Genomic DNA, 16431 nt, shown 5'->3' on the forward strand with positions numbered 1-16431 from the left:
GGGGAGAGAGATGGAAATCATTTTGGGTGCTGGAGAGGGGACAGTGGAGTCTATATAAGAAGAGCCTCGGCTTCCAAGAGCTGAGTGAAAAAGCCAGCTCCCTCTCTCTCATTTTTTCCTAAGCAGGCCTTTCTGCCCTAAATTGCTGTTTAGTAACAACCAGGTGGGGAACCCACTGTATCTCATGAGAACATCGCACTCTAGGAATGTCTCTGCAATTGTGGCTTGATTTTATTAAATCCTAATTGCTCTCGAATATAAATTTGGATATTCCTTTTCACAAAATATACAGCTACACAGATCCTACTATTCTCATTATAGCAATATCAAGCAAAAAAACACTATTCCAGTGTAAAATGACACTATCAAAAGTCATACTATTGGCTTTCTTTTAATTTAACACTGCACACCAACTGCCAAAATCGAAGAAATCTGACAATGAAAACACGTGCTACTTTGCTAATAAATAAGTCAAAAGTTTCAGTTTTAAGGGAAAAAAAGGAGGAAATAAAGACATGTTATACTAAATTTAATTAGACATTTAATAAGTATAGTATCCGTAGTTAACAAGGCAAATCGATCCTTTCAGTTCTAGCCGCAGTTTATTTAAAGACTTTACAATTTTACTACTTAAGAGCAAGTCCTATGGAGGTGTTATCTCACCATTTATATTTTCACAACACTTATGATATTGCTATCACACTCTTAAAATAAATGAAAAGTCCATGTCAGACCAACATTTCAGACCAACATAATGTTACAGACTCTATTTTTATTTCTGAAGATAAACATTAAAATACTTCTGAATTGCTCACTTTCTTCTTGCAATGTTGAACATAAAAAAAAGTAAAAGACTAAGAGTTTTTTTAAAAGTCCCAGGTATACTTGAAAAGCAGAGGTTTAATCACTTGGTTTTAAAACTAGTAACTAGAAAATATATCATTATAAAATTGTGACAACAATAACATCTTATGACAAAATTATTATGCTTTTAATTTTCTATTAAATTGTGATGTATTAGCTTGCTAAAGATTAGTCTATATAGAATGAATTTAGTGGTGCATTTAATGAGACAAGAAGGTAGAAGGCTGAACATGAAAAGATTATTTTACATTGTAGTGCATGAGTTATTTGATAATTCTAACACAGTACAAAAGAAAGCTTCTCTCTAGATGGATCATGGTTCAGTTAACATCACTGAATATCTAATACCTCCAACTCAATTAATTCTCACCTGATTAAGATCAGGCTGATATTCAAACTAAATCATCTCTCCAGTCAAGTAGAAATCAGTATTTCTGATTTTACTTTTAAATTACAATAGAAAATAAAATGCATGCATCTTCAATATGCCACGAGTAGATTTTCTATTCTAGTCTACCATAGCATGGATAACACAGTTGATTAAAGAATTATTCTAATTTGAGCACCAATATGTAGCAGAATCTGATTAATTTGAACACAGAGATGGAGTAAAGTAATTAAATATATCTTACACAGGGCAAATAGAAAATTGACATAAAATAAACTTGACTTGTTTAATACAAACCTCACTATTTATCAGCTCAAGTAGTTAGGAATACGGTTTTATTAAAGACTGATTATGCTCAGAGAAGAGGCTTGTTTCAGGCACAGATATTTGTAAGGTAGGTAAAGAAACAGCTCTTTTTGCATCATACTCTTTCCACCACCACTGCCTCCAAAATCATGCATGTGCTTAAAAACAACCAAATTATTTCTATAGACTCTCCCAGAAAAAAAAAAAAAAGAACATACTGACCCATCTTTGTTGAGCAGGGAAATTAGTGAATCCAAGAGTAAAATACTTACATATTTGTAAATGTTACTACTAAACAGAACATGAAATAGATGTTCCTCCTCTTTCATTTCTTAATTATCTTTAAATTTAAGATAGAGAAGAAGAGTAAATTATTTGTTGGATTAATTGAATAGAAATGATTTTTTACTTGTTAGCAAACTCAAAAATTTAGATGAAAATGTTCAAATTTTAAAAACTGTATTTAAGAGAGCAGAACCACAGATAAATGTACACTTTATATTAGAGTTAAAAATAAATTTAGAGAATACTTAGTATGTACTAACATTGCATACTATACATATTTATTATATATGTAATATGTATATTTTATATATAAAAATACATTTTATATAGAATATTACATATAAAATATAATTTACTATTTCTAAACCTCACACACTAGGTTATTAACCATGTACTAAATATTCATGGGTGTTACTTACCTCAGATGTGCTTTTCCTAGTGTCTTAGATATATATCCCTTCACAGAAAAAGTATGAGGAGCCAAGAATTAAGCCAAGTAATCTGGAAGCATATATTTCCAAAATTCATATCCAATGAGTCATACAAGTTAACTATAGATTATAATTAAGGGCATAAAAATCAAAACTTGACAGATCGGACACTCTCCAAGACTGCAGACTCAGGCTGGGCGACCTATGCAACTTGGAAGTTGACCCATTTGCATGTTAAACACAAAAGAATATTCTTTACCTTCACAAAAGGCTCCATCCTGTTTTTCTTGAACCAGAACAACAGCTCAGTTTGGTTTTCTTACTTATGACTGAGGCACAATTTCAGAGAAATATGCTTTTGTACATAAACATATCTATCTGTATATATATTATGTATATATAAATATACAATGTGTGTGTGTGTGTATAAATACATGAACAGTGCAAGCACAAAAACTGTAATGAACCACTACAACACATGTCCATGTTTAAAGGTACAGCTGCTACTTTATTTGAGATCATTATTTGTCTTGTAGGACTGGAAATACAGAATCATCAGATCTGAGGGTTTACCTTTTTTCTAAGCTGGAATTTTTGTTTTATGTAAAAATCTCACAATTTTAAATAGCTAACTTTGTTTTCTAAAATACTGCAGAGGAAAAACATGTCTGCGTAATGGCTCCCAGCTGAAGGCTGATGGTCTGTGTCATCGCTGGAAAAGCTTCCTTGAACATTTCAGCTCTAAAATAATTATATACTTGTGGTTATTCCCACAAAAACTGCTACCACCCACACAACTACTATTAAAGCAGAGGTCACCATAATTATACTCTAAATAGCATTGTAGAACCTAGGACAGAGGAATTAAACGGAGACTTTTCCCATCTCTAATTCCACAGGCCTCATTCTCTTCCACGGTCCTATGAGGCTGCCACAGTAATGGTGGCTGTAGTACATTTCAACAGGGATTCAAATGGGCCCTTACCTAAAAGTTTACATTTTCTTTAAGCCCACACTGATTGTCTTATGGATCAGTTACTAAACCTCTCTAAATGTATGCTCCAAGAAGCACTTTAGGTAAGAATGTTTCATTTGAACGGATGCTACTTTAAAATGCTAACTTACCAAATACGTATTCATCTATCAAATAGTTTGTCTGTTGCCCTCAAGAAGTCTCCAATGGAGCAGCAAGGCAGTGACATATTTAAAATTAAACAAAGAAACAAATAAATAAATAAGATAGCAATTCTGGAAAGATGGCAAGAAACATCACACAGCAGTAAAGACTGATAGCCCAAGGAGGCCACATAAGTAACTAATAAGAGTTTGAACGTGGAAGGGCTCACCACAGGCTACTAGAAGGGCAGCACAAAATTCAAGGAGGTATTCCCACATTTGCAAAAACAGATGGAAGAGTGCCAAGAAATGTAAAACAACAAACATTACTTTGTTTCCCTATTACTCTATTAAATAATCGGAGAATACAAACAATGAAATAATTATTTAAAATATTTCTAACAAGTTTACATTGTTAGAATTCAAGATAATAGATGTTAAATAAGTCAAAATCATAGCAGTTGGTCTTAGAAGCTACTTAGAAGACATTTTTAAATAAGAATTTGTGTTCTACATTTTATTAGTAACTTTTATTAAAATAATAAAAAATAAACAATAAGACACAACTCATCTCAGGATCTGGAAATCCTATTACAAAAACAAAAGAAAGTAAAGAAAGTGGCTGTCACAGTTTTATTTGTTAAATTCCACAAAGAATATTTTTAATTTTAAAACAGAATGTCAACAGGGTCGATTGAAATAAAAAGAAATAAATTAATGCTAAATAATTACTAAGGAAGTTTTATTTATGGAAATGAATAATTCAGTGTTTTACAAAGTAAATTCAAGCAGCAGCTGCTTTGCTGACATTTAAGCTTAGAAGAGCTTCCCTCAAAAATGTACAAACTTTAAAACTAAAGAATCATCATATATTTTTAATGTCAAACAGGAAGTTATTTCCTAAGTCATCTGGTTTTAGTATAAAATATTACATGGTTACAATGGTGATCAACCAACCATTTAGGGAGTCTCAGCATTACATTTTTCATAGGAAGTATCTGTCACATTCTAGTTTACTGAATATATGCGTAATTCCTGGCCTGTTTAGTCTTACAACAGCTGGGGGCAGAGAGTAATTCAGATTTCTAACAATCTGTTCATATGTACATGTACTCAGGGTTGTATTTTAAACTGTATTTCTTACTATGTTCCAGGTGAAAAGAAATGGAAAGTAACTGGTTTAGGGCATGAAAATTCTTATTCTACACAATAGGAAAAAAATATCTCAAATAATACAGTTGACCCTTGAACAACACGGGTTTGAGTTGCACAGGTCCACTTATAGGTGGGTTTTTCCCCCCCAATAAATACCATTCCTTATCTGGGGGTTCCATATCCACAGTCAAACACAGACCAAAATTACAGTATTAATGGGATTTAGGTTTTGGTTTCCTGGGGAGGGACAGGCATCCTGTAACTAATTCCCTGTGGATAACGAGGGACAACTGTATATTCTTAATCCATTCTTTTGTTAAATATTTACTGAACATTTCTATGTACCAAGCCTGTTTTAGGTTCTAGGGATACATGAGTAAAACAAACCAGGATCCCTTATTCTAAAAGGAGTATTGTGCCGTATGTTACAATGTGGTAAGAGTTACAGAAAAAGAGAGAGAAGTTAAGGGGTGTGGGAGGTTATAGGAGGAAGGACCTAGTAGGTTACATTTTCAATAGGGTCATCCAGGTAGGCCCCTCTAAGGAGATTTTTGGGGGAAAACTTAAAGGAAGTAAATAAATCAGTTACATAATTTTTATAGCCAGTGATATGATACAGATACTGAAGTTTCTAATTCCATACAAGACATCTTTTTAAAATATTTTCAAGGAAAATGGGCATGAAGAAAAAAATAATTGTAGATAAGAATAAATTTTCATATGAATTCTTAAACACAATATGGATAAGGTAGCCTAGTCTAAAGAGAAGGCATAGCTACTAATGCCAATGTAGAAGTATCTAAGTTACATTACTTGTGGGAATCAGACAGGGCTTAATTTCACAATGTCACTAAAATGAAAGTAAAGGCTAAGGAGACAAAAGACATACATTAAAAATGGCTTACACACTTAAGAGTAAAAATGAGCTCACATTAAAATGAATCTGTTAGAAAAACATTATTCACTAAGGGTATTTCTGGGGTAGCACAGGGTAAACACTACATTCTTTGCTCCTTCAAGTCTACAGATTGTTTTGTTTTGTTTTCATAAAGTAATAATAATCATCATCAGCACTGTAAACTAAGCATCTATGTAACTTCCTCATGGGTAACAAAGAAAGAAGGGTTCAGTTACTACCCAAAGCCTGAGTTCTAATAAAACTAGTTCTCTGAGTAATAGGCAACACGAATCCTGTCTGATGTTTTGGAATGACAAATCTAGAAGTAACCACATTAGCGTGCACTAAGAACCGAAGTCCTCCATTTTACCTAACTCAATGAACACAAACAGATTTCCTAAAGTGAAAATGGGAAAAATAATTAAAGAACCACAAGTTAAAAAAGATTTTTTTAATTCATAAAAATGACTGAAATACAGCAAATTTAGGATTTCTGGTATTATTACTTTATGTTGACTTTAACTTCCCTATATCAGTTTCCATTAGCTTTTTAACTCACAACTAAAGCATTTTATTTTTATTTATGTAATACGAACAGATTAATAAACTTCTGGTACTCACTACTGTTTATGTAGCTATATAAGTTCCTCCTCTTAGTTTGTGAAATTCTACAGAAAATTCTCCCAAATCCATCTAACATCTGCAATGTTTCACAAAAATTTATTTGTCCTGTATTGTAAAAGAGAAAAATTTATTTCACATGACAAAAAAGGAAATACTACCCCCAAATTTTGCTACTTAACAATAATATAATTTGCAACTTTAGAAGCCTATTCTGTAAGAAAATAAAGCAATTATAAAAATTTTTTCCACATGAAGGGGGGTAAATTTTGTACATATAACCACTGAATAAAGTTTTCCTGACTGCAATTCATTTATGTAACTTTTTTGACAGAGCTCACTTACATAACTGCTTCATAGTTATGTACCATTAATAGGCATACTGAAGTTATGGTAGAACAGATGATCCTGTTACAGCACTTTCTATATAACCAGACATTAATATTTTAAAGGCCACTTTACAAAAATCACTGCCTTATATTTATTCTAACCAATTAAAACGAGTTCTTCAAAAATAGCAATTATTCTCTTCTTTTATTTGAAATCCATTTAGTTCAAATTTAATCTTATATGGAAAATATAAAAGGTATTAGGAAGAAAATTAACAAGGATTTTACAGAACTAAAAAGGTTTTCAAGTTAAAAAAAAGAATACTTTTAGCCAGGCACAGTGGCTCACACATACAATCCCAGCATTTTGGGAGGCTGAGGCAGTCGGATCGCTTGAGCTCAGGAGTTTGAGACCAGCCTGGCCAAATGGTGAAACTCGGTCTCTACTAAAAATACAAAAATTAGCCAGGCATGGTGGTGGGTATCTGTAATCCCAGCTACTTAAGGAGGCTGAGGAAGAAGAATCACTTGAACCCAGAAGGCAGAGGCTGCAGTGAGCTGAGACCACACCACTGTACTCCAGGATAGGTGACAGAGCGAGACTCCATCTCAAAAAAAGAAAGACTACTTTTAAAAGATGTCTGTTTTGTTTTAAAATCTAGAACCAAAGCCTCAAAAGCAAATTTTCATTAAAGATGAATATCTTCTTGATATCTTATAATCATCTACCTCAAACTTAATGTGTCCAGGTTCACTGTTTCTTACAAATCATTTCAAATCAAACTCCTGGCATCATCATGCTTCTCTTCAGTTACCAAGTTCTGCCAAAGCTCCCTTTGATGCTTCCCGTTCTCACTGTCACTTCCCCAGCCACCCGGGAAAAAAAAAAAAAAAAAGGTCCTTCTATTTGTAGCTTAATCAAATGGAAAGCATCCCTTTTTCTAGTATCAACTCCTCCACCCAGCTTGAGCCCATACAGAGAACAATCACAGTGTTTTATCTCTCATGTCACCCAGGCAGACACGGGGAAGAAAACAGAACTATATGAAATTAAAAGGATGCAAAGTAATAGAACTACTGCACTTACCTACCCACAAAATTATTATTTAGAGATGTGTAGGAAATCACTAAAGGCATGATTAGCATATATAGATATAAGAGAGAACTGATTGGAGATTCAAAATACTCTCAATAGTATGGCCAACCAGGGCAAAAAGTGTTTAAAGGTAAAATTTACTTGGATACATGCGAATTCCTACATTTAAGTTAAAAATACTTTCAAGTTTTATAATAGAATGACATTTTATAAATTCAATGTGAATCAACAATGTCATGAAGTACGACAGAACAACTAAACCAATCTTAATTATCAGTGCCGTAATCACAACTGCACGGAACTCACAGCACATCTATGTTCATTTCTACAGACCATATTTTTAGATAAATCTTGATAAATAAGTACGTTCCTATGGAAAGGCAATAAAGAGGTTAAGAAGTCTTTTTAAACACCATAACATTCACAAACACCGTATTATATACTAACCACATCTTAGAAACCTACCTAGGGCATCTATGGGAAAACAGAAAATATTTAAATTTAGCCAGAAAAGAAAACTCAAGAAAGGGAATGAGACTATTATCACTAAAGTAAGCTGAAGTAAAAATCTAGGTGACCTTAAATATAAGAGCTTAGGCTTGATCCTATAAGCAGTGGCGAAAGACATAAACTAAAGTGATCAGTTCAAAAATCTTTACCTAGCAACAGCATTTAGGATAAGGGTAAAATCAGGGAAGAAGGAGAAAAAGAAATTTTCTAGATAGAAAAAAAATTGTCTTCATGCTAATAAAACAATTGAAAAGATATTGAAGACACTTTTGGGTAAAACTGCAAGATATTGTAAGCTCTTAAACTATTCCTCAATATTCTATAAGACAAACAGAGTTTTAAAAAGACAAAAATTGGCTAGCTGCCACTATGCCATAAAAGGGGGATAGTATCATACCATAAATTTCGAAAAGTAGGAGAAAAGGAAAGATTTTGGCAAGGCTCAGCATGCCATGGATCCTAGCCCCTAGAATGCACTGGGAAAAGAAAATGAGTTCAAATATCTTGCAAATTCCCACTAAAAAACACTCCTCGTTTTTGAGAGAAGTAGACTGAGGGCATAAATAGCCCAGAGAAAAATAAAACAAAAGAAAAACACTTAGTATAAAAATAAACCTCTACCCACCTTCAAAGGATTTCAGCAGGGGCTAGAAAAACCACCAAGGTATGCCATTTTTCAGGGATCCACACTTAATAGAGAAGATAACCCAAAGGTAAACCCAGAAAAGAGGAAACATTCCTGAAGGCTACCTAACAAAAACACTGCATTGACCATGTGTTCCCTCTCCCCCTCCCTCAGGCTTCAGGAAAGTACATAAAAGAACACCCCAGCCTTCACAATATAGCCCACAGGAGAAAACAAACATCAGAAAAAGGTGGCAGAAGTGTTAAAGAGCATTCACCCACAATTTTTCAGAGAACCAGCAAGGCAACTCTGCAAACATGCCTAAGGAAAAGAAGATTCATCTCAAATGTCACACTCTATTAGAACTTAATAAAAACATAAATTCAAGAAAACTAGACTTCAAGGAATAGTTGATAAAACAGAGTGAGATGACAGAAGAGATAAACTGAAGACCAAAACAAATCCATAACAGTGCTAATAAATATATCAGAAACATAAAAGGAATAGCATAGACATAGCTAAAATTCAAATGAAAAATTTTATTTAAATTACTCAAGATAATCACAGTAAATATCACCGGGGAAAAAAGGTTAATGCAAACACAGAGAAAACCAAGGCATGGTAGGCAGCTATTGTGGAAGACAGCCTCCAAGATGGCCTCCAATGATCCCAGCTTCCTGTTGTTCATGTCCTTTATGTCCATGTCACCCCTCCCATTAAGTAGGCTAAACCTAGTGATCTGCTTCTAACCAAGAATATGGTAACGCAGATAGGATGTCACTCCCTATGATTGAGTTACAAAAGGCTGTGGCATGTCTTACCAGATGTTCTCTCTCGTCTTCTTGGCTTGCATGTTTTGATGAAGTAAACTGCCATGTGGAAAGGGCTCATGTGGGAAGGAAGTGAGGCTATCAACCCAACATTCTACAGGAAACTGAATGCTGCCAACAACCATGAGTGAGCTTCAAAGCAGATCCTTCCCCAGTCAAGGTTTCGGATGAGACCACAGACCCTCCTTAGCCAACACATTAATTGCAGCCTTGTGAGAAACTGAAGCAGAGGACCCAGTTGTCATACCTAGATACCTGACTCACAATATGAGATTGATAAATATATGCTCTTTTAAGCCACTACATTTTGGAAGAATTAGTTATGCAGTAAATAACATCAAATATTAATCCTTGTTTTAAAGTTCCAAGGATAGTTGGTTATCTCTGAGGAAAAAAACTCCCCCCAAAAAAGGAAACAAAAAACATTTTCAATTACAATTTAAGAAAAGTTTTCTGATGGGGAAAAAAAAAAAAGTACAAACCAAAAGGGCACAGTATGTTCCAGAAAGAACTGATACAAGATATATCCCAGTTAAGCTTCCAAACTCAAGGATACAGAAAGAATTCTTCTAGGATCCAACCAGAAAAATCACGTCACCTATGGTAGGATGATTGCAAGGTGGGGTGGGGATGAAAATCAGGCTGCTCTCAGACTTCCCAGAGCAACATTTAATGTCATAAAATACTGATGCAATGTGTATCTACAAAGTTCTGAGGTAGAGAAAATACGACTTGACAATATTATATCCACTCTACATGTCACAAATGTATAAGGCAACAAGCAGTCATTCCCAACCATGAAAGATATCAATAATTCTAGAATCCAAAGACTCTTCTTAAATTAACTATTGGCAATAAAATCAAGCAACAGATCAAAAAAAAAAAAAATTTAAAGATAAAATGTGATGAGCACTTTATGGTTACAGAAAAGAATATAAGTATTATAAGTTATGACAATGTAAAATTACAACTTACAGAAACTGGGACCTGAAAGAAAAAAGGTGGAGGAAGTATAATTGTACTTTCATACAAGGGAATCACTCAATGCTGTTCAAAATTAGAATATGGAGTTAAAATATAATTACTCAACCTTGTCAGTGGGTGGATGGAGGCAAGTAACCTTTTATCAAGAAACATTTACATAAACTTTAGCAAATCTTTTGTTTTCTAAATTCCACTAAAAAAACAGTGTATATAATATAATCCCTTTGTATTATCCTTTTGTTCCTAGAGAGATGTCTGTATTTGTGAATGGTAGAATTTAGAGTACTTTTTGGAAGGCGTTTCATATTTTCTATATTACTTATATAAATTGAATATCCTTTTTATTAAAAGCATGATGTTGTTTTCCCCCACGACAATAAAATGCAAGAAGGAAGGAAATACTGAAAGCCTGAACTAGAGTAGAGGTATTGAAAATGAAGTCTCACATATTGTTAGAAAGATTCCTGCATTGGTAGTAAACCTCACAGGCTTCATCTAACGTTTCTGAAATCACAGACTTTCTCCCTAAATAAAGATCTTTGCAGCATAAAAATCCCTGTCTTCTATTATATGAATTATAAAATTCTTTGTCTGGCTTTCAAGGAGCACCAAAATATGACCCTGAACAGCAACTAAATTGTTTTATATAATTAAACTAATCTTCTCATTGTCCCACAAATATCTCATGTAATGGCTTTTATATCTTACTACCTACTTGGAATATCTTCTAAATAAATAATTTAGTTGTTTCCATTTCACAGACTATTCCTTCCCCAATACTTAGTAAGATAAATAAAATGAATTTTAAAAAGAAATTATCTAAATGTTACCTAGCTAAAGTTTATTTGCTACACAAAATTCTTTAAGTCTTAGAATTTAACTAAAAGACTCTTTCAGAATTTTTAGAGCACTCAGAGACTTTTCTATATTGAAACATAACTCTAAATTAATACTGCTTTGCAGCCTGTATTAATCTTAATTCAAAAACTTGAAAAAAACTCAAAGTTATAAAAATTTTAAAAATACATTAAGAAACTCATCAAAAAATTAAAAAGAAAATAAAAGAATGATACAAATAGACCTGACTGGAAATATATTCTTAAACCTCTGAGATGGTCTTCCCAACCAAATATTTCATATTATATATTTTTAAAAGATAAGATTATGTATTTGTATAAAATGCTACAGTTTAAAAAGTGTTTTAATAATCACTTTTTCATTTACTTCCAAAAACAATCTTACAATCATAATTATCCACCAAAGGACTGTGAGTATACTTAAAAACAAGAAACTATAAAAATAAAAATTATAAAAAAAATTAGTATGAAACAGTTTATCAAACTTTATAAATTTATCACATAAAAATACTCATTACAATCCTCTTTAACAACACAAAGCTACATTTGCAAGAAAGTAGCTAAAGCTTTCTTGTTTTTCCTCTCAACCATGATTTAAATGTTTATATTCCTTGTTTTAATATTCCAACACACAGTCAAAATGTGACAGTTGCAGTTGTACATTTACCTTCAACAGTAACTACAAAATCTAAAATCATTTTTAACTGGCTCCTTCAGTAAGAGCCAAAATTTCCTAAAGAAACATTTAACACTTAATGTTACATTTATGGTAATGAGAAAGAGCAAGATTAAGTCAATGTAAAAATGAAGAAGCTTTAATGATATTCTTAACAGGATTTCCAGATACTTCTACCACAAGATGGAGATAAAGTAGATGTATTTACATATGTCAAAAATATATAATTTTATTAAATTATTTGATATCACTTGGCTCACAATCAGAAATACATACTAACTTTATGATAAAGGTAAACTCACTTCACATGTGGTCACTTTTAATTATTTCCAAAATATTCTTTTAACAAAATAAAGACATATAACATTTTCATATTTCATTTTACACAGGAAACTGCCAGTATTCAGGTATTTTTAAAAACACATTGAAGAAGATTCATATATCAATACAAGAGCTGTTGAATAAATTTTTTTTGTAATGATGGAAATGATTGATGTCTGCATGGTCGAATGTGGTATCCACAAGCCACATGCAGCTACTGAGCATTTGAAATGTGGCTAGTACCACTATGAGACTCAATTTTAAATTTTATATAATTTTAATGAATTTAAAATTAAATAGCCAATGTGACTACTGGCTAATATACTGGACAGCACAGAGCTATACTACAGCCAATTTAATATTTTAATATATGTCAAAATCTAATCATGGTTTTCAGAGTGTAAAATAACACATAAAAACTGATCTTTAAAAATAAAATTACTATAAATCAATGATGACAATGAAAGATTCTGACCATTAATAATGGAGATTTTTCCAAAATTATCATGAAAAAAAATAGAAAAGCTCAATATAACGGTAAAAATAAAAACCAATATATATTAAAAGGAGTAAAGTTTATAGCATCCTTCAAAGGGAATAAAAGAGCATATATTAAAACACACAAATATTTTTAAAGTATACCAATAACCATGTAAATTTTCAAGTTTAGTATAGAAATGTGCTTAAATATTTAAAATATATAAATATCTGCAATTACAATAAACCGATTCACTGTTTACACAAGTCAAAGTTAACATTTTCAATAATAGGAAAAAAAATTTGCTCCCTCTTACCAAAACAATAGGAGTCTAACTCTGCAATTACAAAGTAAAGCACTTTGCACCAGAGAAAGATTCCAACATAAATTATGTGGACCTCAATCAATGCAAAGTTGGGCATCAATTAAACTAGACAGCCAGTAGCCATTCTGCTTCAAACTGAGAGAAACAGTCTTACTAATCCAGACAAAGATGCCAATCGAAGGTGCTGAAACCAAAAGGAAAAGTTTCATGATGATCACATCTCATAAAACATAAGAGAGGATTCATGAAGAAGCCACTTCACTGGAGTCTGTTCTTGGATTTGGGCAGAATAAGGGAGGAAGCTGATTTAAAAGTGCTATAGAGGTGACACTGAGAAGACAAAAGAGTGTTAGAAAGAATCTGAGAATTGGTCACCAAATAATACGTGAAAATGTGTTGATGGTTGGATTATTCCAGCACAAAAGCCCTGACTTCAAAATTATGCAAACAAAAAGGACATTTCATTAAACTGTATATTACAAAAATGGGATATATTCTTCTCTTTTGCAATAAATAATCAAAACCAGCTTTTTAATGACCAGTCAGGTTCTAACAGAAAATGAAAAATAGGCTCCCACATTCAGCAGATCTACCCTTCCCCCAAGATCTCAGTAAATTATTTCTACATGTGCTGTGTTAAAACTGAACCCCTAGAGGGCAACTGAGCTTCAATCTTTACTTCATAATACATACTTCAGTTCCTCAGCAGTTTATAGACACCATGACCTACTTCCTTGTATCTTGGAACTTTTCCTTTAATACAAAAAGGAAATGGAAAGAAGAAAATTGATATATTCCATTCACTAATGCAAAATATCATTATGTAATACATTCTTTAACAGCGATCATTCAATGATGAAGACTATGGTACAAATAGGTATATTCCTGAATAACAGACATCATAAATGAATATTTGAATATTAACACTCTCAGTAGGAATCATGTAGCAGATAGGAAAGACATACTTAGCAAGTCTATTTAATATAAATGTTTTGCATAACTTTACTTTCACTAAATGACACTTTAAAATGTATAGGGAAAAAAGTGAAGAATCCAATTTCTGTAACAATTACCCCTATATAAACTACCCAGTATAAAACACTACAGGAAAAACAATGTTTCTTCAAAGTCAAAATGTCAAGAGGTTCCTTACTGCCCAAGTAAGTTAACTCTACTTCATGAGGAAGAAGTATCGATATTCAAACAGGCCCACACAAAACACTGACAGAGCAAAAAAAGTTATTCTATCAATATAAAAATGCACTAGCTAGCAAGGCCAACAATGGTATCTTAGATTCAGCCTTTTTTAATGAAGCTCAAAAATTAGACATATACAAGTATAAAATGTATATACCAAAAAAGGGAGCATAAAAGAAAATGCTGCCAGGCGCGGTGGCTTACGCCTGTAATCCCAGCACTTTGGGAGGCCAAGGTGGGCGGATCACGAGGTCAGGAGATCGAGACCATCCTGGCTAACACGTTGAAACCCCATCTCTACTAAAAATACAAAAAATTAGCCGGGCATGGTGGCGGGCGCCTGTAGTCCCAGCTACTCGGGAGGCTGAGGCAGGAGAATGGCGGAAACCTGTGAGGCAGAGCTTGCAGTGAGCAGAGATCGCACTAAGGCACTCCAGCCTGGATGACAGAGCAAGACTCTGTCTGAAAAAAAAAAAAAAAAAAAGAAAATGCTAAGAATTTACCTGGACAATATACAGAATAATAATTACTAATTGATAATTTGGTCCAAAAGTCATGTGTTTTTGGTTTTTTTTTTTTTTCACTTTTTATTTGTATAGATGTAGGGGGTACAAGTGCAGCTTTGTTAAATGGATATATGGTGTAGGGGGGAAGTCTGGGCTTTTAGTGTAACCATCATCTGAATACAGTACCCTGTACCCAATAGATAATTTCTCATCCCTTACCCACTTCCTATCCTCCCATCTTTCCTGGTGTTCAATGTCTATTATTCCACTCTCTGTACCCTTATGTATACATTACTTAGCTTCCACTTATAAGTGAGAACATGTGATATTTGACAGAAAGTCATGTTTTTCTTTTTAAACCCAAATAAGACTTTTATATAATCAACTCTCTTTATCTGTATATATTTTCTATAATATGTATTCACTAACTGGAACAAAATTATAATTCCATCCATAAACAGCTTTTGAAGCTAAATATGTATTGTGTGTCACCACACAAGTCCTTCCCCCGCAGCAGAGCAGGTCGCCAGTACCTCTTTAGCTACTGTGCTCAGCGACAGAACCACCTTGGTGAGGACAGAGAATACAAGCACATGCTGGTTAAAGACTCTTTCTCCATGTCACAATCATTTTCTTCACTAAATTCATCAATCAATTATAAGCACGACATCCTAAGTATGTAGGAATCTCAATGATCACAAAGCAATTTCCGCTCATTTGGATTAGAATCCATATATGAAAACTGAAACATCAAAGAACACGCTGATGGAACACAGAGTAGGAAGAAGCTGCTAAAGAAGATGAAGTTTGTGTGCAACAGGGTTAGTAAAGGAAGCAGCCATATAATTGACAGGATACAAAAGAGGTCAAGGTTTAAGGCTGCCAGAGCATACTTTCTTATTTTGTAAGAGTTTGCTAAGAATCCTTGGCCTACTGGAAAAGAACCTGAAACCTGGCCTAGATAATCTGGCGTTTAACCACCAAGATGGAAGTAAGGGAAGTAAAGGTCAAGAAATAGCAAACACACATACACACACAAATCTAACAACAAAAACAGCCAAAAACTTATGGCTTATATAGAAGAGTGCTTTAGATAATAAATTATGTAACTTTAAGATATACAAATGAGCAAAATCTATATGGGTTGTTACTACGGACTGCTTTAACGAGAAATTCTGTTCCTTTGGCTAATCCATTATTTCTCAACCTTGGATGCACATTCAAATCACCTTGAAAGCTTTGAAAAAGAAATGCAATTGTCTCTCTTTGTGGAGGGAAACGTGCACTATTATTTTGTTTTGTTTTAATTCCTAGATAATTTTGAAATACAATGAAGGTTTGAGGACCACTGATTTAGCCTATGTGTGAGAGATGAAGTTCCAATACACTTCAATTATACAGGCAAAGTAAAGGTTCTACTCTAAGAATATGACAATTTGAATCTCATCATCTAAACAGACTTCACCAGGGAAGATATTAAATAAAAACATAACACAAAAGAAGTTGCATGAAGCCTTAACCACTGAGGCAGAAGTAAATAGTAGACCTATTTAGGTCTACTCTGAAAATCACTGGGTACTAATGAAAGAGTTCCTCAATGAGCTCAATAATAAATAAGTCAACCACAGATGAT

At 33.2% G+C, this 16431-nt stretch overlaps 1 protein-coding gene across 2 annotated transcripts in view; it reads right to left on the reverse strand.

Moving 5' to 3' along the window:
* The window catches only part of CMC1 (C-X9-C motif containing 1), a 78642-nt gene that overhangs the window by 19449 nt on the left and 42762 nt on the right, over nucleotides 1-16431 (reverse strand). The window contains exon 1 of one of the 2 annotated variants that reach the window (XM_023207260.1): nucleotides 9446-9559. The exons of the other annotated variant lie outside the window; for it this stretch is intronic. Coding sequence (XP_023063028.1) covers nucleotides 9446-9515 — 70 coding nt within the window. The 5' untranslated portion in view covers nucleotides 9516-9559. Of the gene's footprint in view, nucleotides 1-9445; nucleotides 9560-16431 lie in introns of those variants that run through there. 2 annotated transcript variants of the gene reach the window in all.

The sequence above is a fragment of the Piliocolobus tephrosceles genome, chromosome 2 (genome assembly GCF_002776525.5).
Source record: "Piliocolobus tephrosceles isolate RC106 chromosome 2, ASM277652v3, whole genome shotgun sequence".
Classification (NCBI taxonomy): Eukaryota; Metazoa; Chordata; class Mammalia; order Primates; family Cercopithecidae; genus Piliocolobus; species Piliocolobus tephrosceles.